This window comes from Hylobates moloch, unplaced genomic scaffold (assembly GCF_009828535.3).
Source record: "Hylobates moloch isolate HMO894 unplaced genomic scaffold, HMol_V3 SCAFFOLD_14, whole genome shotgun sequence".
NCBI lineage: Eukaryota > Metazoa > Chordata > Mammalia > Primates > Hylobatidae > Hylobates > Hylobates moloch.
This window is the reverse complement of record NW_026652289.1, coordinates 86,113,789-86,139,383: the sequence shown is the minus strand read 5'-3', so window position 1 is coordinate 86,139,383 and position 25,595 is coordinate 86,113,789. Positions and strand designations below refer to the sequence as shown.

At 36.4% G+C, this 25,595-nt stretch overlaps 1 protein-coding gene and 1 long non-coding RNA gene across 19 annotated transcripts in view; one reads left to right on the top strand and one right to left on the bottom strand.

The window, feature by feature from the left end:
- Window positions 1–25,595, bottom strand: part of LOC131380643 (uncharacterized) — a 139,108-nt gene that overhangs the window by 27,205 nt on the left and 86,308 nt on the right. The window contains exons 11-12 of one of the 9 annotated variants that reach the window (XR_009209897.1): window positions 15,058–15,193; window positions 10,933–11,053 (exon numbers count right to left, since the gene is read on the bottom strand). The exons of 7 other annotated variants lie outside the window; for them this stretch is intronic. This is a non-coding gene — a long non-coding RNA (uncharacterized LOC131380643). The remainder of the gene's footprint in view (window positions 1–10,932; window positions 11,054–15,057; window positions 15,194–25,595) is intronic. One more of the 9 variants, XR_009209896.1, reaches the window with a different exon arrangement.
- Window positions 1–25,595, top strand: part of UBE3A (ubiquitin protein ligase E3A) — a 101,600-nt gene that overhangs the window by 46,952 nt on the left and 29,053 nt on the right. For all 10 annotated transcript variants that reach the window (XM_032175114.2, XM_058428071.1, XM_058428070.1 and 7 more), the window contains 2 exons: window positions 16,572–16,870; window positions 20,520–21,766. In XM_032175114.2, the coding sequence (XP_032031005.1) occupies window positions 16,572–16,870; window positions 20,520–21,766 (1,546 nt within the window). The remainder of the gene's footprint in view (window positions 1–16,571; window positions 16,871–20,519; window positions 21,767–25,595) is intronic.

Here is a 25,595-nt window from a genome sequence, read left to right as displayed (position 1 = left end):
AGAGTCTTCATTTCCAGTTACAGAGGCTAGGTTATAGGTACAGTAAGCTCTGGACGTGTTCTTTTCCCACACAGAATGTTATTCGTGTTCTCCACTGATGCTTTGAACTATTCCTGATACTCTCTCGCGTAAAAATCCCTGCTCCTTTGAAGCTTATGCCTTCTGGTTTTGTCTTCCTCTATCTGCCTTTAGTGAGCTATCAGTTTCTTCTCGGTTTTTGAAGACTGATACCTGAACTTATTATTCTTCACTCTTTCGCAAATCTGCTGCCATCTTTATTTATATAATTAACCCCCAGTCCCTAGCAACTCAAAATTCCCATCTGTTTTATCTACAGTAATGTTCACTTCTGCATCACTGCTGCTTCCCATGTCTACAGGCGTGCCAACTCAAACTGTTTTACCCCAAAGCCTTTAGTGAAAACACCTTATCTCAGGTTACAGTCTTTAAATGCCTTTCTACTATCTTAAACTTGTTTTCTTTCATTGCGCCTTTTCTTCCTTCTCTTAGAGACTTGTCCTATGGCTCTTCTACTATCTTCCAGCTACAGTTCCCTCTTGTTCCTGACATGTACTGCTCAGACCCGGAAGATGGATAAGTAGTATTATTTCACATGTACTTTTTTCTCTGGGGAGCAGTAGTCATATAATAATTCATTAGGATAAAACAGGTTTTTATCAGTTTATATAAGAGGTAAAGAAAAAAATGGGGTAGAGTTTTAAAAATTGTCAAAAACAACAAATTTTACGATATTAATGATTTGAAGTGTATAGTACAATTCTGGTAACTGTGCACATTGTTGTGCAGCAGATCTCTAGAACTTTTTCATCTTGTAAAACAGAAACTCTACATTCATTGAACAACTCTTCTTTTCCCCCTTCTTCCTATTCCTTGGCAAATGCCATTCTACTTTTTGCCTCTAAAATTTGACTATTTTGGCTAGTTCATGTCAGTGAAATCATTATTTGTCTTTTGTTGACTGGCCTATTTCACATAGCATAATGTCCTCAAGGTTCATTTGTGTTGTAGCATATTACAGGATTTCTTTCTTTTCTTTTAGGCTGAATAACCTTTTGTTATATATGTATACCACATTTTCTTTAACCATTTGTTGATGGATGTTTAGGTTCCTTCCACTTCTTGAATATTGTAATGTTAAAATAAATATGGGTGTACAAATATTTTTTTGAGAACTGTTTTTAATACATTTGGAAGTATACCCAGGTGTAGGATTACTGGATCATATGTATTCTACTTTTTTTTTTTAGATTTTTTTTTTTTTTACGGGAGTTCTAGGTTCACAGAATTGAGAGGAAGGTACAGAGATTTCCCCTGTACCTCCTTCCACACACATGCATAGATTCTCTCATAGCCAGTGTGCATCTCCCACCAGAGTGGTACATGACTTTCCGATGAACCTATATTGATACATCATAATTACCCAAAGTCCGTAGTTTATATTAGGGATCATTCTTAGTGCTGTACGTTCTGTGGCTTCGAACAAAGTACAGTGACGTGTATCTACCATTACAGTATCATACAGAATTTTTTCACTGCCCCCAAATCCTCTGTGTTCTGCCTGTTTATCTTTCCTTCCCTCCCACTCCTTGGCAATCACCGATCCTTTTACTGTGTCTGTAGCTTTGCCTTTTCCAGCATATTATATACTTGTAATCATACAGTATATAGCCTTTTCAGCTTGACTATTTTTACTTACTAATATGCATTAAAGTTTCTTCCATGTCTTTTCATAGGTTGTTAGTACCTCTCTTTTTCCATTTTCTGGACATATCACAGTTTGTGAATGAATACTTACCTAATGAAGGACATTGTGGTTGCTTCCACATTTTGCTAATTATGAATAAAACTGCTGTAGATATCTGTGTGCAGGTTTTTGTGTGGACTTAGGTTTTCGGCGACTTTGTGTAAATACCAGGGAGTGCAACTGCTGGATCTTATGGTAAAAGTGTTTAGTTTTGTAGGAAACATCCAAACTGTCTTCTAATGTGACTCTATCCTTTTACATTTTTCACCAGCAATGAGTGAGTGTTTCTATTGCTCTACATCTTCACCAGTATTTGGTGTTATCAGTGTTCTGAATTTTGGCCACTCTGATAGGTGTGTAGAGGTATCTTACAATTTTAATTTGTGTTTCTCTGATGCCGTATGATGTGTGGGACATCTTTTCGTATGCTGAATTGCCATCTGTATATCTTTGGTGAGGTGTCTGTTAAGGTTGTTGGCCCATTTTTTAATTGGGTTGTTTGTTTTCTTGTGGAATTTTAAGAGTTCCTTACACTGTCTGTCTGTCTGTCTATCTAATCTGTCTGTCTGTCTGTCTGTCTGTCTGTCTATCTATCTATCTATCTATCTATCTATCTATCTATCTAATCTATCGAGACAGAGCGATCTAATCTATCGAGACAGAGCCTCGCTCTGTCACCCAGGCTGCAGTGCAGTGGCGCAGTCTCGGCTCCCTGCAACCTCTGCCACCTGGGTTCAAGTGATTCTCCTGCGTCAGCCTCCCAAGTAGCTGGGATTATACAAGTGCGCCACCACACCTGGCTAATTTTTGTATTTTTAGTAGAGATGGGGTTTCACTATGTTAGCCAGGCTGGTCTGGACCTCCTGACCTCAGGTGATCCACCCACCTTGGCCTCCCAAAGTGCTGGGATGTGAGCCGTGACGCCCAGCCTCCTTACACATTTTAGTTAATAGTTCTTTATCAGATGTGTCTTACGCAAATATTTCCTCCCTATCTGTGGCTTGTCTTTTCATACTCTTGACATTGTCTTTTGCAAAAGACACAACAATTTTTAAGAAACAAGTAGACAGTTTTAATGAAGTCTGGCTTATCAGTTCTTTTCTTCATGGTTGGTACCTTTGGTGCCGTATCTAAAAAGTCATCACCAAACCCAAGATCTAGATTTTTTCCTGTGTTATCCTCTAGGAGTTTTATAGTTTTGAGTTTTACTTTTAATTCTCTGGTTTATTTTGAGTTTATTTTTGTGAAGGGTGTAAGACCTGTGTCTAGACTCTTTTTTTTTTTTTTTTTTGCATGTGGATGTTCAGTTATTACCACTGTTTATTGAAAAAGACTATTTTCTTCACTGTATTGCCTTTGCCTCTTTGTCAAATACTGCCATTGCTCCTTTGACTATGTGGGTCCATTTCTGGGCTCTCTATTCTGTTTCACTGATCTGTTTTGTCAGTTCTTTTGTCAATACCACACCATCTTGACTACTGTAGCTTTACGGTAAATCTCAAAGTGAGTAGTGTCCATCTGACTTTTTCTGTCAATATTGAGTTGTCTCTTATGGGTCATGGAATAGCTCTTCATTATTTAGTTATTTGATATCTTTCATCAGAGTTCTAAAAAAATTTTTTCTCATAGATCTTGTACTAATTTTGTTAGACCTGTACTTAAATATTTCATTTTGGGACATGCTAATATAAAATGGTATTGTGTTTTTAATTTCAAATTCAACTTATGCGTTGCTGGCTTACAGGAAAGCTATTAACTTTTTTTATATGAGCCATGTATCCTGCAGCTTTGCTATAATCACTTATTAGTTCTAGGAGGTTTTTGTTGTTTTTCTTTTTCTTTTTTTCAAATTCCTGTATCTATTCTACACATACAGTCATTTCATCTGCAAACAAAGGCAGTTTTATTTTTTTTGTTCCCAGTTAGTATACCCTTTATTTCCTTCTCTTGTCTTAGCTAGGACTTCCAGTATGGAGTGGTGAGGTGGGGGATATTCTTGTCTTGTTCCTGATCTTAGTAAGAAAGTTTCTAGTTTCTCATCATTAAGGATGATGTTAGCTGTATGTTTTTTGTAAACGTTCTTTATCAAGTTGTAGGTGTTCCCTCTATTCCTAGTTTACTAGTTCTATCATGAGTGAGTGTTAAATTTTGTCATATACTTCTCTCCATCTATGGTATGGTCATGTGGTTTTTCTTCTTTAGTCTGTTGATATGTTGATATGGTGAATTGCATTAATTGATTTTCCAATATTGAACCAGTCTTGCATACCTGGGATAAATCCTACTTTGTGCTGGTGTATACTTCTTTTTATACATTGTTGTTTTTAGTTTGCTAATACTTTGTTTACGATTTTTGCATCTTTGTTCATGACAAATATTGGTCTGTAGTTTTCTTTTCAGATAATGTCTTTGTCTGGTTTGGGTATTAGAGTAATGCTGACTTCATACAGTGAGATAGGAGCATCTCCTTTGCTTCTGTCTTCTGAAAGAGATTGTAGAGAACTGGTGTGGTTTCTTCCTTAAATGTTTAGTAGAATTCATCAGAGAATCCATCTGGGCCTGATGCCTTCTCTTTTAGAACATTATTAATTATGGATTTAATTTCTTTAATATATGCTTTTTAATCAAGATTATTTCTTCTTAGAGTTCTAACAGATTGTGTCTTTTAAGGAATTGATTCATTTCATCTAGGTTACCAAATTTGTGGCCATAAAGTTGTTCATAATATCCCTTGATTATCCTTTTAATGTCCATGAGATCTGTAACGATGTCCACTCTTTTCATTCTGATATTAGTTATTTTGTCCTTTGTCTCTTTTTCTTAGCCTGGCTAGAGGCTTATTGATTTTATTGATCTTTTCAGAGAACTAGTTTTTGATTTCTTTGATTTTTCTCTATTGATATCTTGCTTTCAATTTCATTGATTTCTGCTCTAATTTTTATTACTTCTATTTGGATTTAGTTTGCTTTTTCTAGTTTCATAAGGTGGTAGCTCAGATAATTGATTTTTAGATCATTCTTTTCTTTTCTTATTTTTTTTTTTTTTTTTTTGAGATGGAGTCTTGCTTTGTCGCCCAGGCTGGAGTGCAGTGGCACGATCTCGGCTCACTGCAAGCTCCACCTCCCGGGTTCACGCCATTCTCCTGCCTCAGCCTCCCAAGTAGCTAGGACTACAGGTGCCCGCCACCACGTGCGGCTAATTTTTTTGTATTTTTAATGGAGATGGGGTTTCACTGTGTGAGCCAGGATGGACTAGATCTCCTGACCTTGTGATCCGCCCGCCTCAGCCTTCCAAAGTGCTGGGATTACAGGCGTGAGCCACAGCGCCCGGCCTAGATAATTCTTTTCTAATAAATGCATCAGTGTTGTATGTTTCTTTCTAAATGCTGCTTTCACTGTATCCCACAAATTTGGATAAGTTGTGTTTTCATGATATTTTCAATTTATGATGGTATTATGGGGCCACAACCCAATAAGTAAGTTTAGGAGCATCTGTATGCATAAGCACAATTGTTGACATTATTTTGAACAAATTCTTATTTGTTAGATCAATTAAGTATAAGAAAAATAAAAGGTTTTATTTTACTTTCAGTGTTTCCTTCTTTTGATGCTCTATATATGTAGATTTCAGTTTCTGAACTTCCCAACATTTCTTGCAAGGCAGGTGTACTGACAACAAATTTCCTTAATTTTTGTCTGAGAAAGTGTTTCGTTTTAACTTTTGAATAATAATCTCACAAGGTAGAGTGCTAGGTTTATGGGTTTTTTTCTGTCAACACTATGAATATTTCACTCCACTCTTTTTCTCATAGGAAGTCACATGTATTTTTTCTTTTTTTTCCTCTACGGGTACGGTGATTTTTTCTCTCTGGCTTACTTCGGATTTTTTTCTTATCCTTGAATTTCTGTAATTACAACGTTTTATGCCCAGATGTAGTTTTTTGGCATATTTTCAAGCTCAGAGATTCTTCATCCATGCCCAGCCTACTAATAAGCCCATCAAAGGCATTCTTCATTTCTCTTACAGTGTTCTGTTTTTTTGTTTTTGTTTTGTTTTATCTCTAGCACTTCCTTTTGGTTCTTTCTTAGGATTTTCGTCTCTCCTTTTTCTTTTTTTAACATGTTTACTCAGTTCGTTAGGGCTCTTAGCATATTAATCATAGTTGTTTTAGATTCTAAGTTTGATAATTCCAAATCCCTGCTGTATCTGGTCCTGGTGCTTGTTTTTTACCTTTTATTATGCCCTGTAATTTTTTTCTTGATAGCTTGGACATGATGTACTAGGTAAAAGGAACTGTTGTAAATGAGCCTTTAGTAATGTGGTTGTAAGGTGTAGGGAGAGGAGAAGAGTTCTGTATGCTTATGATTAGGTCAGTCTTAGTGAGCTTATGCCTCTGGACTGTGAACTTCACAAGTGTTTCTCAGTCCCACCCCTCCCTCATTCCGTTAGTTAGAACAAGATAGCTATAATGGCCTGGAGTTGGTTATTTCTCTTCCCCCACATCATTTTGGCTTTGCTACAACCCCAGCAGGTTAGGCTCTGGTTAACTAGTTTCTCCTGAGGACAAACCTTGTTAAGACCAGAATAGTCTGGTGTACTTGAAAATCGTTTCTCTTTGCCTCCCCTGCTGAGGGTTGAGGATTTTTCTCCTATATTTACTGTGAGAAGCTGGTCAATTGCCTGGATGTAAAACTTTAGAAAATTGTAGGGCTCCCCCTATAATTGGGTAACTCTGGAGTTTTTAGTTTTCAGAGTTGTCCACACTGAGCCTTCATCAATTTGTCCATTACACTTCAGGTTTTCCTACCCCGTGGAGGTTTCTGCCTGTATTTTTCATCTCAGATAAATGGTGATGCTATGTGTTCACCTGTCCTTTGCTCTCACAGGCAGTCATTTGCCCTGTGACCTCACTTATCCTATCTCAGATTTGTTTAAAGTTTGTCATTTTTTACTTGTTGTTAGGATGGAGTGGTGACTTCCAAGCTCTTTATATGTGGAACTGGAGGTAATTCTATTTCAGATTTTTTGAGGGACCTTCATGTTGTTTTCCATAGTGCCTGGCACCATTTTACATTTTCACCAGTGGTGCATAAGGGTTCCAGTTTCTCCATATCTTCACTAACACTTATTTTCTGTTTTTTTGATGGTGGCCATCCTAATGGTTTCAGATGATGTATCACTGCAGTTTTGATTGACATTTCCCTACTGATCAGTGATGGTGAGAATCTTTTCATGGGCTTATTGGCCATTTGTATATATTCTTTGGGAAAATGACTGTTCAAGTCCTTTGTCCACTTTTTAACTAGATTTTTTGTTGTTGAATTGTAGGAGTTATTTATATATTCTGGATATTAACCAAATAACAGATACATGGTATGGAAATATTTTCTCCTGTTTTGTAGGTTGCCATTTTACTCTGTTTACTGTTTGCTTTGCAGAAATTTTTGAGTTTATGTATCCCCAGTTTGTCTGTTTTTGCTTTGGTTGCTTGTGCTTTTGGTGATCTATTCAAGAAATCATTGCCAAGTCCAATGTCCTGAAGCTTTTTCTCCGTGTTTTCTTGTAGTAGTTTTATAATTGATGTTTTAAGTTTAGGTCTGTAATCCAGCTAGAGCTCATTTTTGTATATGGTGTGAGATAAGGCTCTAACTTCATTCTTTTGCATGTCAGATTCCAGATTTCCCAGTACAGTTTGTTGAAGAAGCTCTTTTCCCTATTTCTGTGTTCTCTCTTCTGCTCAGTTGGTCTGTATATCTGTCTTTATGCCAACACCATAGTGTTTTGATTACTGTAGCTTTGCAATATCTTTAGAAATCAGGGAATGTGAGGCCTCTAGCTTTGTTTTTTGTCCAGATTGTTATGGCTATTCAGGGTCCTTCAAGATTCTGTATTAATTTTAAGATTTTTTTTTTCTATTTCTGTAGAAAATGCCTTTGGGATTTTGATAGGGATTGCTTTGAATTTGCAGATTGTTTGGGTAGTATTGCCATCTTAACAATACTAAATCTTCCAATTTATAAACTTGGATGTCTTTCCATTTATTCGTATTGTCTTCAATTTCTTTCAGCATTGTTGTATAATTTTCTTTTCTTTTTTTTTTTTTTTTTTTTGAGACAGAGTCTCACTCTGTCACTAGGCTGGAGTGGAGTGGCACGATCTTGGCTCACTGCACCTCTGCCTCCTGGATTCAAGTGATACTCCTGCCTCAGCCTCCCAAGTAGCTGGGATTACAGGCACGCGCCACCAAGCCCGGCTAATTTATTTTGTATTTTTAGTAGAGACAGGGTTTCACCATGTTGGCCAGGATGGTCTCGATCTCTTGACCTCATGATCTGCCCACCTTGGCCTCCCAAACTGCTGGGATTACAGGCGTGAGCCACCGCGCCTGGCCTGTGTTGTTTAATTTTCGATGTACGTGTCTTTCATTTGCTTGGTGAAAATATTCCCTAAGTATTTTTTACTCTTTGATTTCATTTGAAATGGTTTTAAAAAATTAATTTCCTCTTTGGATTCTTCATTTTTAGTATTTAGAAATGCAACTCTTAATGTTGGTTTTTATATCCTGTAACTTTACTGAATTCCTTTATTCTGACGGTTTTTTTTCTTTTTGGTAGGCTAGAGTTTTCAACATATAAGATCATGTCATTTGCTAACAGAAGTAATTTTACTTCTTACTTTTCTCATTTAATACCTTTCATTTCTTTTTCTTGCCCAGTTGCTGACTCTGGCAGGACGTCTAATAGTATGTTGAATAGAAGTGGTGAATGTGTGTATTCTTGTTCCATTTGTGATCTTAGAGGGAAAACTTTCAGTTTTTCATCATTTAATAACGTTAGCTGTGGTCTTTCTATATATGGCCTTCATTATGTTGAAGTAATTTCCATATCTTTCTAGCGAATTGAGTGTTTTTGTTTTTGTTTTTTTGAGACAGAATCTTGCTCTTGTTATCCAGGCTGGAGTGCAATGACACTATCTCAGCTCACTGCCAGCTCCGCCTCCCAGGTTCAAGTGATTGTCCTGCCTCAGCCTCCCGAGTAGCTGAAATTACAGGCGCCCACCACCATGCCTGGCTAGTTTTTGTATTTTTAGTAGAGACAGGGTTTCACTGTGTTGGCCAGGCTGGTCTCACACTCCTGACCTCAGGTGATCTACCCACCTTGCCCTCCTAAAGTGCTGGGATTACAGGCGTGAGCCACCGTGTCCGGCCTTTTTTTAAATCCTAAAAGGATGTTGATTTTTGTCAAATGCTTCTTCTGAGTCAGTTGAGATTATTGGTTTTTGTCCTAAGAATGCAGTGTATTAAAGTGATTTTTTTGTATGTTGAACCATCCTTGGATTTTATGAATAAATTCCAATTGAGGATTTATGAAATATAATCTTTTTCATGCATTGTTGAATTCTGTTTCTTGGTATTTTGTTGATTTTTTTGCATCAGTATTTATTAGGGATTCTTTTTTCTTCTAAATTTGTCTGATTTCGATATCTAAGTAGTGCTTACCTCATAAAATGATTTTGAAAGTGTTCTGTCCTCTAGTTTTTTCAAAGAGTTTGAGAAGGGTTGTTAGTTTTTAAATGTTTGGTAGAGTTTTCAGTGAATCCCTGGTGTTGTTGGACAGTTACTAATTCAATCTCTAATAGTTATAGATCCATTCAGAAGTTGTATGTATTTTTGACTCAGTCTTGGTGGGTTTGATGTGTCTGTCCGTTCTCAAAGGTTATCAAATTTGTTGGGGCATAGTTGTTCATATTAGTCTTTTACAGTCCTATTTATTTCTGTGGCAGCAGTTGTTGTATTGCCTTTCTAATTTCCAGTTTTTGCTGTTTGTGTCTATTCTCTTCATTTGTTAGTCTAAGAATTTGCCAATTTTGTTGATCATTTCAATAAAACAGCTACTCCTAATTTTGTTGATTTTTTTTCTATTGCAAAAATTTTCTGTTTTTCTCTGTTTTGTTTATTTTAGCTTTATTTCCTTTTTTGTTTTTGTAAGTTTGAGTCTAATTTGTTCTTCATTTCCTAGTTCCGTAAGATGTAAAGTTAATTTGTTGATTTAAGGTTTTTCTTCGTTTCTAACTGTGAAATACGACACTTTTAAACAGATTTTCATTTTACAGATGAATTATGTAAATATTTAGTTCTACAATTTTACTTTGTTTTTATCATATATCATTTATTCTGGACATTGAGACTATAAAAATGAAAAAAACAGTTCTTTTCTTTTCTTTTCTTTTTTGAGACAGAATCTCGCTCTTTCGCCCAGGCCAGAGTGCAGTGGCGCTATCTCGGCTCACTGCAAGCTCTGCCTCCCGGGTTCACGCCATTCTCCTGCCTCAGCCTCTCAAGTAGCTGGGACTATAGGCACCCACCACGGTGCCCAGCTAATTTTTTTTTTGTATTTTTAGTAGGGACGGGGTTTCACCGTGTTAGCCAGGATGGTCTCGATCTCCTGACCTCGTGATCTGCCCGCCTCGGCCTCCCAAAGTGCTGGGGTTACAGGTGTGGCATGAGCCACCGCGCCCGGCCATAAAACAGTAATTGAAGGTTAACCTGTATTTCAAACAATTGAAAATACTGATTTGTTCGTATTTATTTTTTCATGAAAATCGTCTTGTTCTGTATTTAATAGGTTTTTGTTCGGTTCGTGGTACTAATGAGTTCACAATTGTAGGTTTAGTCTTGAAATAATCTAAATTCACTTCATCCCATTGTAACAGACCCTACATCATACTGAATATAGCTGTGTCACAGATGTGTCTTACAATCTATTTCTACAAGGCCTAGAACTATTTAGGATACCGTTGCTCACTCTTACAAATTTTAACATTAAAAATAACTTTGAGATGGAATGGAGTTTTGCAACATCTCAGAAAGAACAAAGAGACCCCACTTACGAGAAATTACTAAGCAGTGGTTCTTAGCTTTATAGGCTAATTATATAAGCCTTGAGTTGTTTCTATTTTATATCTGTTTTTTAGATTCCTCACATGTTCATTCTGCTTTACCTTCTGTATAATATAAAGGTCACTCGACTTATAGTCACATTTTCCTTTTAATCTTTCCCTTTTTATTTTTTATTCTTTGCTTTATTCACCATTAGTTTTTATATTGCATCTCACAGTTCATGTTTCTCTTTTGTCATTTCTGATTCTAATTGTAATTCTAATCTTACTTGTTCGGTGTTCACTGTCACATCTTCACCTTCTGGCAGCTGTTTCTATGGCTTCATCTTCTTAGTGCTTGTATTCATTGCTTATATTCCAGTTGTCATGTAAATTCATTTTTTTAGTGAACTAAGCCAGACACGGAAAGACAAATATCACATGTTCTCACTGATATGTGGGAACTAAAAAAACATCGAACACAAATTTTACAGCTGACACACATATGCCTGCCACCTAGATTCTGCCATTAATACTTACATTGCTTTATATAACCATCCTTGTATCCATCGATCCATCTTAATTTTTATGCCTTTCAAAGTTAATTGCTAACATTAGTACACATCCCTCTAGGTGAAACCATTTTTAAACTGATTGCTGTCAAGTTGTCTAGAGTAAACTGTGATCTTCCAAGTATGACTTATTCCATAGGACTTCTGTTTGTAGCACTGTCCCGTTAATTCAATCATAGAAATAAATAATTGGAAAGTATTGTCTGTTTTAAATGGATAAGTATTTTCACATGTCTAACTTTAGAGGACTTTTACTAGAGGGTCTCACTTGACCTTCATTGCTGACTAAATAAGAAAAGTTTGTTTTATTTTAAAAATCAACACGTTATAACATACTTTGTTTCTTGAGAAATAAGAAAAGTCAATGGAATGTGAAGAAATTATAGCAAGTAAGCTATTGTTCCTCTTCTAGGAATTTTGATTATGAACAGCTGATAAGGTATTGCTAAGGGATGTCATCAGGGAAATTCCCTTCTTTCCTTCTTTTTCTTTTGCATCCTCTCCCTTTCCTCACTTTCTTTTTCCCTTTTTCCCTCTCCTCTCCTTTTCTTTAATAGTACTTGGGGAAAGGTATACCTTTTATTTTACGTATTTGCTCAGGGTAAAGAGAGTTAAGATGCCAAATAATTAGATGGCAGGGTCACTGGAGGGCAGAGATAAATAATAGATCTTAAATTAAGGGTTGGCAAACATTTTCTATAAAAGGCAGGTGGTATGTTTTAGGTTTTGCAGGCCTAAAGTACTCAACTCTGCCATTGTAGTATGAAAAACAGCCATAAACTATATAGTATATTGTGTTAGTCCTTTTTCATGCTGCTGATAAAGACATACCTGAGACTGGGGAAAAAAAGAGGTTTAATAGGACTTACAGTTCCACATGGCTGGGAAGGCTTCAGAATCATGGCAAAAGGTGAAAGGCACTTCTTGCATGGCAATGACAAGAGAAAATGAGAAGGATGCAAAAGCGGAAGCCCCTGATAAAACTATCAGATCTCATGAGACTTACTACCACAAGAACAGCATGTGGGAAACTGCCCCCATGATTCAAATTATCTCCCACTGGGTCACTCCTACAACACATGAGAATTATGGGAGTACAATTCAAGATGAGATTTGGGTGGGAACACAGAGCCAAAGCATATCATATATAGTATATTGATAAATTAATGAACTTGGGTATGTTCCAGTTCACTCGATGGACACTGAAACTTGAATTTCTTATAATTTTCACATCACAAAATATTATTCTTCTTCAAACTTTTTCCAGCCATTTAAAAATGTAAAATATTCTAAGCTTGAGAGACATATAAAAACAGGTGGTGGACTCAATTTGACTCATGAGCTATGATTTGGTGACCCATATGGTATAAGGATTAACCTTGCGCAGGAACTATACCAAAAAGTCATTATTAGTGTATACTTTTCCAACGTAGAGGCCCTTTTATGTGCTTTAAATTGTGTATGCCTTTTATATACCCTAAATTAGATAGTGATACAGATGAGGTCAGATAAATTAAGGTGTCATTGGAGTGAGGAAAAAAGAAGTATGCTTAATATAGTTGATTCCACCATTAACATGGAGGTTCTGGCATGGCTTCCTTTAGTCCTGTCTCATCAGTGTAGCTGTTACTTGTTAACTTGGCACAGAAAGGCAGATCAAATACAGGGGGCTACTTTCAGATCCTCCTCTTAATAGTTATTAAAAGCTCAAATTTAGTAGCTCAGTTCAAATCTCTTATTAGATGTATGACTTATTTATGTAATTTCTCTGAGCATCAGCAGAATGAAGGTTTATAGTGCTAACTCATACACTTGTGAGGGTGATAATAACAATTACAACAGTAATAGTAGTAGCTAACACTTTCATAGTGCTTAGTATGTGCCAGGCAATGTTCTAAGCACTTTATCTATATTAACACATTTAATTTTCTCACAATTGGTAATGTCAAGAAGAAGAATACTCTCACCATGATAATGCTCGTAGATACTACCATTTAAATTATGAGGAAACTGACATACAGAAAGATCAAGTAACTCATTCAGGGTCACATAGTTAATTAAGAGGTAGAGCCATCATGTGAACTTGGGCATCTGGCCTCAGAATGGGAGCTCTTAACTGTTAAGGTTTATTCCCCTCTAAAGTGGGAATGTCTATAAAATGCATAGCACATAGGTCCTCAACAAATTAGAGATAAATTAACTTTGCAGAATATAGTGGTTCCATTTCCTCAAGAAACTTGGTCTGCCTTTGTGGTACCAGATATATGCATAAATGTGAGGTTCACGTTATGATTCTTCAGATTTTTTTCCCAGTTGCACATTAGTTATGAGATTTTTTTTCCATAGAATTCTTCAGTATTACTCATGTTAAAAAATAATTATTTTGAAATGAATCACCTTCTGCAAAACAATATAGTCAAAATGACTTAGACTCTGAAGCTGAAAGACTCCTGGACTCCTATTCTTTTCTTGGTTCTGTACTTTCTTTGAGATCTTGGTTTCGTGATTTGACTCCAGTTCTATTTCTCTCTTTGGCTGTGGACTGAAGATAATCCTCAGTGTCGTGGTATTCAAATGAGATAACCCATGTCAGAGTGCCCCACAGTGTGTGTAATGTGTTATCAGGCATCCAGCAAATACTAGTTTCTTGCTCACCTCCCTATTACATAAAATAACTTTAAAATTAGAACTGAAGGGACTCATAAAGCTGGGAAAACTGAGGCCCAGACAATTGTTTCCCTAGGATCCTACAGCTGCTTAGGGACAGAAGGATGACACTTAATGCAGGTCTTCTGATTTTTCAGTCTTGTTCTGTTTGTGCTGATCACTCTCCTCCTATGTAGTATATAAAGAAGTACTATGTATCTGACAAGTTTTGGGGAGGTTATTTTAGTATAAAAGCTCACATTAAAAATATCTATTTTGGTATTTTGACTTTTGTAATTTTTTAAACAATCAGAGACAATTTAGTAAATCTTGGGGCCATTCAAATCATGAATATGAAGTTTTAAAACTGCTATTGTTTTCCCCTTATAGTTATTAATTTTTAATATGCAAGTAGCATCCTTTTTATGGAAAGAATAAATAAGAAATCAAAAGATGGAAGAAGTTTTAAAACTCATTTACTCACATCATCCAGAGAAAATGCTATTAATTCTTTGAAATAACAATGGGTTCATCCTACACCTGCTACTTTGTAACTGACTCTTGTCAGTTAGTGATATATCAGGAAGACTAGGCGGTTCTTTGTCGAATTCAAATCTTGATAGTTTTTATTTTATTGTGTGGCCTATTAATCAGTTCATTTAAGTAATCTTTTATTAGACATGTTTTTTTCAGATATAGAAACAATGCATTTTTGTAAAATTGTCAAATTATTTTCCACAAGTAGGATCTCATTCATACGGTATTCATGTTTTTAAGACTTTCGATACATGTTCACTGTTTTCCTTCAGAAAGGAAATACCTACTTACATTTTCACCAGGGAAGTCACTGTAGTTTGGGAGAACATGACATTATCTCCCTTTCTTTACTGAAGAGTAGCAATGTATGTTTTTAATTTTCTAGATTCTGCATTTCCCTTTTATTTTTACATGTTTTCACTTTCATATTTTGCATAGTGATAAATCTGTGATAACAGTTTTTAATTTTCAGGTGGGGTTGTTTATAGCTTCATAGATAGCAAAATGTCTTTAAGTCATGTTTATGCAATTTTTACGTGTGCTTTGTGGGTTTTCTTTTTTCTCTGTTTGCATGCAGTGAGTGGTAAATTTGCATGGAACATTTGAAAAATAAGCACCAGAATGAATTGAATGTGTGAATTACCACTTTTTGTCACCTACCTGGATAGAGAGTGAAAGTCCTTCTGTTGAGACAAAATTGGATCTCGTGTGTTTCTTCACTTACTTGCTGCCTTGTTAGTTGTTGAGTTTCTCATGATTAGCAAGATGTAAACTCTCTGCCATTGGTCATTTAGTCCTACATGTTAGTAAGATAATTCTGTGAATGTTTTGAAAATTAGCTGAATTATTTTTCTTATAATTTTGATTCTTTGTAGTTGTTATTTCCATACTTGTGAATTTGGGACCAAAAGGAATGGCTATGACTTATGTTTCTTTGGATCCAGTAGTTTATTCTACTGAAATTATGGTAATTTCATCAGTTAGTAGAAGCATAGACTCTTTAGTGTTGAATATAGAGATAATGTCATCTAACTTCTTACATGGTCACATAATACCTTCCTCAGTTTTGGTAGCTCTCCTGGAACAGCCGTAATAGGACATTAATCTGTGTACTTTAAGTTGACAGAGTAAAAGGAATATAAGATTTCACGTGATGGAACTTTAAATATTCCATCTTGTGATGTGGAACTAAGGAGGAGGTTTAGTGACAAGTTTTAGATGTAAGATTGTACACTTTGGAGCCTCTTTTTCTTTTTCTTTTTGGTGTTTGTTTGTTTGTTTGTTTTTGAGACAAAGTCTAGCTCTGTTGCCCAGACTGGAGTGCAGTGGTGCAATTTCAGCTTATGGCAGCCTTGACTCTCAGGCCCAAGTGATCCTCCCACCTCAGCCTCCCAAGTAGCTGGGACTACAGGTGCATGCCACCACACTTGGCTAATTTTTTTAAAAAAAACTTTGTAGAGAGTAGCCTCATTATGTTGCCCAGGCTGGTGTTGACCTCCTGGGCTCAAGTAGTCAGCCTGCTTCAGCCTCCCACAGTTATGGGATTGATTACAGTCATGATCTGCCTCACTCAGGCTGCAGCCACTTTCTTTCATTGTAACACTATCTTTGGATATTCCACTTACAAATTTATTTTTAAGTCTCCCATGTTGTTGATAATTGGGAAAAATAGTTTTTATTCCAGATAGATATTCTGTGTTAACTATAAGTCAAATGTTTACAAGCTGTTAAAAATGAAATAGTGATTATGTAAAAGAAAACCGGATTGATGCTTTAAATAGACTCATTTTCCTAATGCTAATTTTTAAAATGATAGAATCCTAAAACTCTTAGCTGTAAACTTTGTGGTTTTTCAGCTGTTGTACTAAACAACTTAAGCACCTATATCATCAGACAAGCCCCCCTCCCCCCTTTTAAACCAAAGGAATGTATACTCTGTTAATGCAGTCAGTAAGCATTGACATTCTTTATCATAATATCCTAGAAAATATTTATTAACTGTTTGACTAGTCAGGAGTTCTGGGTAAATAGTGCATCTCCATTTTCTACTTCTCATCTTCATACACAGGTTAATCACTTCCGTGCTTGACTAACTTTTGCCTTGATGATCTGTTGAGCTTTGTACATGAGAGCTGTACTAATCACTGTGCTTATTGTTTGAATGTTTGGTACAGGAAGCGAGCAGCTGCAAAGCATCTAATAGAACGCTACTACCACCAGTTAACTGAGGGCTGTGGAAATGAAGCCTGCACGAATGAGTTTTGTGCTTCCTGTCCAACTTTTCTTCGTATGGATAATAATGCAGCAGCTATTAAAGCCCTCGAGCTTTATAAGATTAATGCAAAACTCTGTGATCCTCATCCCTCCAAGAAAGGAGCAAGCTCAGCTTACCTTGAGAACTCGAAAGGTGCCCCCAACAACTCCTGCTCTGAGATAAAAATGAACAAGAAAGGCGCTAGAATTGATTTTAAAGGTAAGGTGTTTTATTTTCAATTGAGAATTGTTGGCTGAAAACCATGTGGGAGATTTAAATGTATGAGTTTTTATTTGGTTTTTTCTTATGTGACATTAAGACATTTTGATATCGTGGAACCAATTTTTTACTGTGGTAAGGGACAGGAATAATAACTACATTTTACAGGTCTAATCATTGCTAATTAGAAGCAGATCATATACCAAAAGTTCATTTGTTAATAGATTGATTTGAACTTTTTAAAATGCTTAGGAAAAATGTATTAAGTCGTAGTTTATCTCCAAAACTAGGCCACAACATTTATTTAAGTTATAGAATAACTGGACTAAGTATCTGGCATGAGTTCTGGAACCTCAGGATGATGTGATGAAAGAAGCAGAAAGAGGAAACAGTGGGTTTTTTCCATTTTTGAAGGCAAGACAAAATTTTGTGATGTGAGAATTCTACGTTTCCTTCAAATATATGCTTCTCACTCTCCTCCCGGACATTTGGTACAGTCATGCTGCCAGGGATCATGACCTACCAATGACAGTCTTCACTCAGGTCTTTTGTTTTTCTAAATGGTCCTGTGTCCAAAATTCAGAATTCAATTACCTTGTCGCTAATACTAAAACTCCAAGTTATTTTCCTCAGTGAAGGTAATTAGTAACAAAGTAATCGAATTTTTGAATGACTACCAGGGCTTAGCGTTCCTCCACCCTCACCCCCACACAGAGGCAATTGTATTTTAAGAGAGAAAGCTTATTGTTTATGACATATAAGTCAGAGAATTTTAGAGGCATTTGCCTCTAAAACTTTCACTAACATCATTTGAATCAAGTTTGAAAGAATTAGTGAATTGGCATTGTGTTATAACCTCTACTCTGTTTTCACAATAAAATTATTTTTGTCACTTTACACAACATTGTTGCTTCAGAGTGTGTAGTTCTGTTTCATGAATTAGCTCACACACTATGGGAAAATAGGTAAATGTTGTCTATATATATAGTGTGTCAGTATAATGTGGAAGCTGCATTGACTTTATTGTACACAGTTCTCCAGTAAGTGTGCACCAGAGAGTACCAGTAACTGAATGTAGAGTGCTGGCACAGTGGAATGCAGCCAGCTGCGGGGGATGTGGTACATGAGGAATGTACTCATCTGCTCTTTTGGCCACATGCTCCATCTTAGAGGTGCTTGTTGTGTGGCTTTATGCAGTCTTTATGCCCCCTCCTCTTTTTCCTCAAGTCTGCATTATAACAGTTGTGACCTTTCCTTATCCCTGTTTTCTAATATGCTACTGTTACTATTCCCTGTTATTTACTGGTTTTTTTGTTTTTGTTTTTGCAATGTTCTGTAGTTACTATCGTATATTAGAAATTACAGATGCTTTCTGTACACTAGTACTCTTATTTTGATTATTATGTTTGTTAACACTAATTACAAAGTTGCATAAGTATTAAGTAGTCTGCACCAAACTGTTTTTGCGTAGGAGGTTTTTAAGTGCAAAATTTAAAAGATTGAGTATTTTCAGGGACACATTTATCACAAGAAATCTTACAAAAATGTCTTATTTAATGTATTCTCAGTAGAACACCTCTATCAATAAACCAAACTTTATGAATGTTCATATCTAATTACAGTGTTTTTTGACTAATTTTTGTCTATATACCTGAAAAATTCAGTTTAACATATTAAACACCACAGGCCAGGCACAGTGGCTCACGCCTGTAATCCCAGCACTTTGGGAGGCTGAGGCAGGCGAATCACAACGTCAAGAGATCGAGACCAGCCTGGCCAACATGGTGAAACCCCCTCTCTACTAAAAATACAAAAAAATTAGCCAGGTGTGGTGGCGTGCACCTGTAGTCCCAGCTAGTTTGGAGGCTGAGGTAGGAGAATCATTTGAACCCGGGAGGCAGAGGTTGCAGTGAGCCGAGATCGTGCCACTGCATTCTAGCCTGGCAACAGAGTGAAACTCCATGTCAAAAAACAACAACAACAACAAAAAAACACTACATGGAAAAAGTATAGGTACATTCTATATAGGATTAGTAGACTGTCAGAATCACTTGAAGATGTTCCGAAAGCATGACATATCAACAAAGGACATGTGAGTCTAGAATGGTGATCCCTAGGACAGGCCATATTACTGCATGCAAAGCAAATCTTTGTTAACCTTATGACTTGCTCAGGAAGCAAAGTGTTTTATGTCCGAATAGGATAGTAGTATTTTCTGTTACATTACATTTTAGGAAATTAGGGGTTTTGCATTGTCTTGTGAGAAGGTACTATAAAAATTTTCAACGAAAATAATGAGAAATAGGCTTCCAGTGGTTTTACGCTTTTGGGGAAGAGGTTACTGATGTTTAGCAAAAGATGCTTATATATTCTTAATAGAACAAACCCGAGAATTAGTTCTTAAAGAGTTAAGGCCCATAAAAGAAACTGCAAGTGTTGGTACTCTTGTAGCTGGGCCGCAGATCAGATCCTTAGTATGATAAAATTTGGTATTTTTGTGCTTCAATTTTTGGAGACCATTCAATGATCACTTACATTTTATATTGTCTTTCATTGTGAAACAGATACAGCAGAAGTGGGAGTCATTAAAAATTCTACATGTTGCACAGTATATGTATAAGGGTATATTTGGCACAATGGAGGTAGGATTGTCTGTGTGCCTCTAAAATTAACCTCTTAAGTAGTTAATCTGATGATGACAAGTATGTCACTTTATTGATAAAAGGGAGAATTAAGACTATTCTCAGTATTAGGTTGGTCAGTACACAAAATATATCATTTGTTTTTACCTGTGAAATAAAATATCTTTCATCCTATTAGCCAGAAGGGGGAAAGCCTTGGCCTGAAAATAACACTTATCTCAAAAAGTTGGGAAATGTGGTCCAACTCTGTGCCCAGGAAAAGAGGAAATAGATTTTGATGACTACATAGTCTCTGCACTGCTTGCCAGCTCATAAGTTGCCTTCTTCGCACTGTTTGTTTTCATTGCTCAAAAACTATTTTCTGTCACTCTATGAGATTTAGTCTAACCTGATTCCTGGCTGCGGAAAGCAGATTCTACTTAAGAGCCGATGAGAAATGGTATATTCTTCTCAATCACTCACAGAATGACTACCCTGGAACAAACTAGGAAGACTCAAAATGAACCAGTTTGCTTTTAATACATACATAGATGCTGAAGGAACCTTTTTTTAAGACCTTGCCTTCTTAGTCTTTTGAGAACAGAGTACTGAAACAAGAAAACTCACAGATTAGTAGTATTTCTGTCTGTTCTACAGTGAGGTTTTAAGAGCTGTATTATGATTAATCAGTACATGACATATTGGTTTGTATTTATAATTAAAGCTATACATTAATAGATATCTTGATTATAAAGAAAGTTTAAACTCGTGATCTTATTAAGAGTTATGCATTGTTGAAAGAATGTAAAAGCATAGGTGAGGTCATTGGTGTAGGTAGTTCATTGAAAAAAATAGGTAAGCATTAAATTTTGTTTGCTGAATCTAAGTATTAGATACTTAAAGAGTTGTATATCATAAATGATATTGAGTCTAGAATGTTTGGCTGTTTTACTTTTAGAAGTTTTTGCAACAGAGTAAACATACACATTATGAAAATAAATGTTCTCTTTTTTCCTCTGATTTTCTAGATGTGACTTACTTAACAGAAGAGAAGGTATATGAAATTCTTGAATTATGTAGAGAAAGAGAGGATTATTCCCCTTTAATCCGTGTTATTGGAAGAGTTTTTTCTAGTGCTGAGGCATTGGTACAGAGCTTCCGGAAAGTTAAACAACACACCAAGGAAGAACTAAAATCTCTTCAAGCAAAAGATGAAGACAAGGATGAAGATGAAAAGGAAAAAGCTGCATGTTCTGCTGCTGCTATGGAAGAAGACTCGGAAGCATCTTCCTCAAGGATAGGTGATAGCTCACAGGGAGATAACAATTTGCAAAAATTAGGCCCTGATGATGTGTCTGTGGATATTGATGCCATTAGAAGGGTCTACACCAGATTGCTCTCTAATGAAAAAATTGAAACTGCCTTTCTCAATGCACTTGTATATTTGTCACCTAACGTGGAATGTGACTTGACGTATCACAATGTATACTCTCGAGATCCCAATTATCTGAATTTGTTCATTATCGTAATGGAGAACAGAAATCTCCACAGTCCTGAATATCTGGAAATGGCTTTGCCATTATTTTGCAAAGCGATGAGCAAGCTACCCCTTGCAGCCCAAGGAAAACTGATCAGACTGTGGTCTAAATACAATGCAGACCAGATTCGGAGAATGATGGAGACATTTCAGCAACTTATTACTTACAAAGTCATAAGCAATGAATTTAACAGTCGAAATCTAGTGAATGATGATGATGCCATTGTTGCTGCTTCGAAGTGCTTGAAAATGGTTTACTATGCAAATGTAGTGGGAGGGGAAGTGGACACAAATCACAATGAAGAAGATGATGAAGAGCCCATCCCTGAGTCCAGCGAGCTGACACTTCAGGAGCTTTTGGGAGAAGAAAGAAGAAACAAGAAAGGTCCTCGAGTGGACCCCCTGGAAACTGAACTTGGTGTTAAAACCCTGGATTGTCGAAAACCACTTATCCCTTTTGAAGAGTTTATTAATGAACCACTGAATGAGGTTCTAGAAATGGATAAAGATTATACTTTTTTCAAAGTAGAAACAGAGAACAAATTCTCTTTTATGACGTGTCCCTTTATATTGAATGCTGTCACAAAGAATTTGGGATTATATTATGACAATAGAATTCGCATGTACAGTGAACGAAGAATCACTGTTCTCTACAGCTTAGTTCAAGGACAGCAGTTGAATCCATATTTGAGACTCAAAGTTAGACGTGACCATATCATAGATGATGCACTTGTCCGGGTAAGTTGGGCTGCTAGATTAAAAACCTAATAATGGGGATATCATGATACAGTTCAGTGAATTCATTTTAAAAGTGACTGAAAAAAATGATACCATATAGCATAGGAAAACATGGACACTTCCGATCGTAAATATAAGTATTATACTTTTGTTGTTCCTGTGCAAGTTTATAGATGTGTTCTACAAAGTATCGGTTGTATTATATAATGGTCACGATATCTTTGAAAAAGAATGGGTTTTCTAAATCTTGAAAACTAGATCCAAAGTTTCTTTCATTCAGAAGAGAATAGAGTGTTGGGCAAAGACCAGAACAAGAGAAATGTGGAGATACCCAATAATAAGTGTGGATGTGCAGTCTTGAACTGGGAGTAATGGTACAGTAAAACCATACCATAAAATTATAGGTAGTGTCCAAAAAAATTCCATTGTGTAAAATTCAGAGTTGCGTTATCATGGACTTGATGAAGTGACCGTGGCAGATCAGTGCCTGTTGCCAGTAAGAGTTGAGTCCTGCTGGGCCACTTAGAATATCCCTGTGTGGATGGCACTGCCTGGCTGTGGTAGTTTCTTCCCACTTAAAAATTCATAGAGACAACTCTGGGTCTTGGAACTTCTGGAAAACAGCAGCTATTCCAAAAATTTGGGTATTAGTGGTGCTTGTAACATCAAGTCCAGGGAGATTGAGCAGGGAAATACTGGAAACTCGGGTACTCATCCTAACTTCCTGGTTTTCCAGATGGGGTTGCCATTTGTTCCTTTTCTTTCCTCCACAAAAGATAGTTTTAGTGTATCTATTTCAGAATATAAGAGTGGCCAGGCCGGGCACGGTGGCTCACGCTTGTAATCCCAGCACTTTGGGAGGCCGAGGCAGGCAGATCACGAGGTCAGGAGATCGAGACCACGATGAAACCCCGTCTCTACTAAAAATACAAAAAATTAGCCGGGCGTGGTGGCGGGCGCCTGTAGTCCCAGCTACTCGGAGAGGCTGAGGCAGGAGAATGGCGTGAACCTGGGAGGCGGAGCTTGCAGTGAGCCGAGATTGCGCCACTGCACTCCAGCCTGGGCGACAGAGCGAGACTCCGTCTAAAAAAAAAAAAAAAAAAGAGTGGCCAGAAGACAGAAACCAGTTGTCAGTCACATTTTACCAAAATTTACATATGTCACAGGTGCATTATCGCAGAGTTTTGTTGTATTTCTAGTATTAGGTATCCCTGTCATTGCTACTTCTTTTTTATTATCTTCAAGTAAAATTTAATGTCAACCAAAATTAAAGTAGTTAATAATACTGTAGTATACTAGTAAAGAAAGTTGTCTGACACAGACAACTAGGAAATGTGATTTTTACTTTAATGTATTTTAGTTTTAGAATGTCTAAGTTTTAGTTTTAGAATTGTCTAAATTTGAGAATTCATAAAGCTATAGCCCAGTGGAAAAAGTTATTTGACATCTCAGAAATTAAAAATTGCAGAGATTTTGTTTGTTTTTTCTTTGTTACTTTTTGTTTTGTTTTGTTTTTTAATGTCAGATATGTTTATAATGTTGGAGAAAGATTCTGCATTATTTAAACAACTCGGGTGGTTTTCTAGCAGAGACAAAAGGGGGCTTTGACTGCCTGAAGTCATTATTATTGCTTGCTTTCTGGTACCCTTTTTATTTCACTTACATAGTTTTGAGGCACATGACTAATTAATACACTTAATGACTGATCATAAGGTAGCCAGCACCTTACTTTACATAGTTTAGCAGAACGATAGGGTATTTTATAAGAATGTGAATGATGTTTTATCAAAGATATCTTGAGGTCTGTCTATGACTATCCATTGTTAGAGCAGAACTGCAAATGCCAAAGCTACATACTTTATGTTTGGCTTCTTGAGGTGAGATCCCTTCTGCTGTCTTCATCAAAAGCTATGTCTAGCCTTTAAAAAGCAATGAAATTACACTGTAAGAATCATTCCAGGGTTAAAAAAATTGTCTACCTTCCTTATCTGTCTTTTGCTCAGAAGTCTACTCGTAGTCTTATTTTCCTCAGTCCCCCCGTTTTTTTCTCTAGTAAAGCAAGACTAAGAACAAAAGTGTAAGTACTTGGTGTATACTTTATTCTATTTTTTAAATTCAATTCTAGAATTTTAAGGAAACGACCGCTTTTAAAGCCTTCTCAGGTGTTAGTGTAAAGTTAACTGTGAGCTCTTTAATTATGGTAACTTGTTTTTAGCAAGTTCTGCTTAATTATGTCAAAATTAGATAATATAGTGTGGCCTATTATAAATCAGGATTCACTAGATATATATGTACTTGAATATTGCCAGCCCACAAAAGCAGTCCACTTCAGAAATCATTTGTGTTAGGCAGTTTAATAAACTGTGAAAATAGAAAGAGATGATGCTCACAAAGAAGGTTCCTTAGGGGTCTGAATGCTCACGCTAAGCAGATTTTACTCCTAACTTTCTTTCTCCCTTGCTTTCTCTTCTTCCTTGCTTTTTTTAAAAAAAATAACAGAATGTGGCCGGGTGCGGTGGCTCATGCTTGTAATCCCAGCACTTTGGGAGGCCGAGGCGGGCGGATCACGAGGTCAGGAGATCGAGACCACGGTGAAACCCCGTCTCTACTAAAAATACAAAAAATTAGCCGGGCGTGGTGGCGGGCGCCTGTAGTCCCAGCTACTCGGAGAGGCTGAGGCAGGAGAATGGCGTGAACCCGGGAGGCAGAGCTTGCAGTGAGCCGAGATTGCGCCACTGCACTCCAGCCTGGGCGACAGAGCAAGACTCCGTCTCAAAATAAAAAATAAAAATAAAAAAAATAAAAAAAAAACATAACAGAATGTGAAAAGACTAGAAAAACCAGCATCAAAATAGGTCTTAGAATTAAAATTGATAACCTGCGTAATTTTTTGAACTAAGTATTCACAGCAGGTGATGATTATGGTAAAGCCACATATTTTAGTAACACATAGTAGAAGTTCTATAATAGAAAGTGGTTTAAGATTATTCTCTCATATGAAAGCTCAAAAGTAGTGATGAATTTTTCAAGATCTTACTTCCCAAGGATCTCTGCTTTTTAAGCCTCATTCTTATATATCACAGTGAACAAACTATTGGCCACTTTTTTATGACTTGCTAATTTTGGAACTGTATAGCAGGGTTGGGTGGAAAAGAAGAAATGAGAAACTTTGTGGTAAGCTTAATATTGATAAATAAAATTATGGGATCCTAGGCTTTAAGAGCTAAAAGAAACCTTAGAGTTTATCTACTCATTAGTTTAGAAATCAAGCCCAGAAAATAGTGACTTCATATATGAGACTCTTGTATGTTTTCTGTTGAGGAGTGGTAACTTGAATTAATAATTATGGATTTTTAAAAAAAAGAAAAATATATTCATTGCTTTTGTATATTGTGAAATTCAAACCAGACTAGCAGCTTTTTTCATGAGGTTTTTAGAGAAGTTGTCTTTGATGACTAGAGAAGAATTCATGTTGATAGTATTTTCACTAATCTCTGATTGTAGGAAACACTATAATTTTATTACTGCCAAGACAGAAAAATACCAGCAATTCATTGTAAGATACTATCATTTGTATGGTGTAATCTGATTTCAGAGATAATGTGAAAAAAGAAAAGTGAATTTTAGAATCTAGAATATAAGTTGTCTCTTCACAAATACCTTAGAACTGCTTAAGAACACCCCCACCCTACCCCTGTTTAACTTACTGCCATAGTTCCCCTAGGACTTACTTTCAGTATTTTTTCGTTATTGTTCCTTAGAAAACAGTACAGTGATAAACATGAGCTTAGACTTCACCTTTCATTTGAATGAAGACATTCCTAATGTG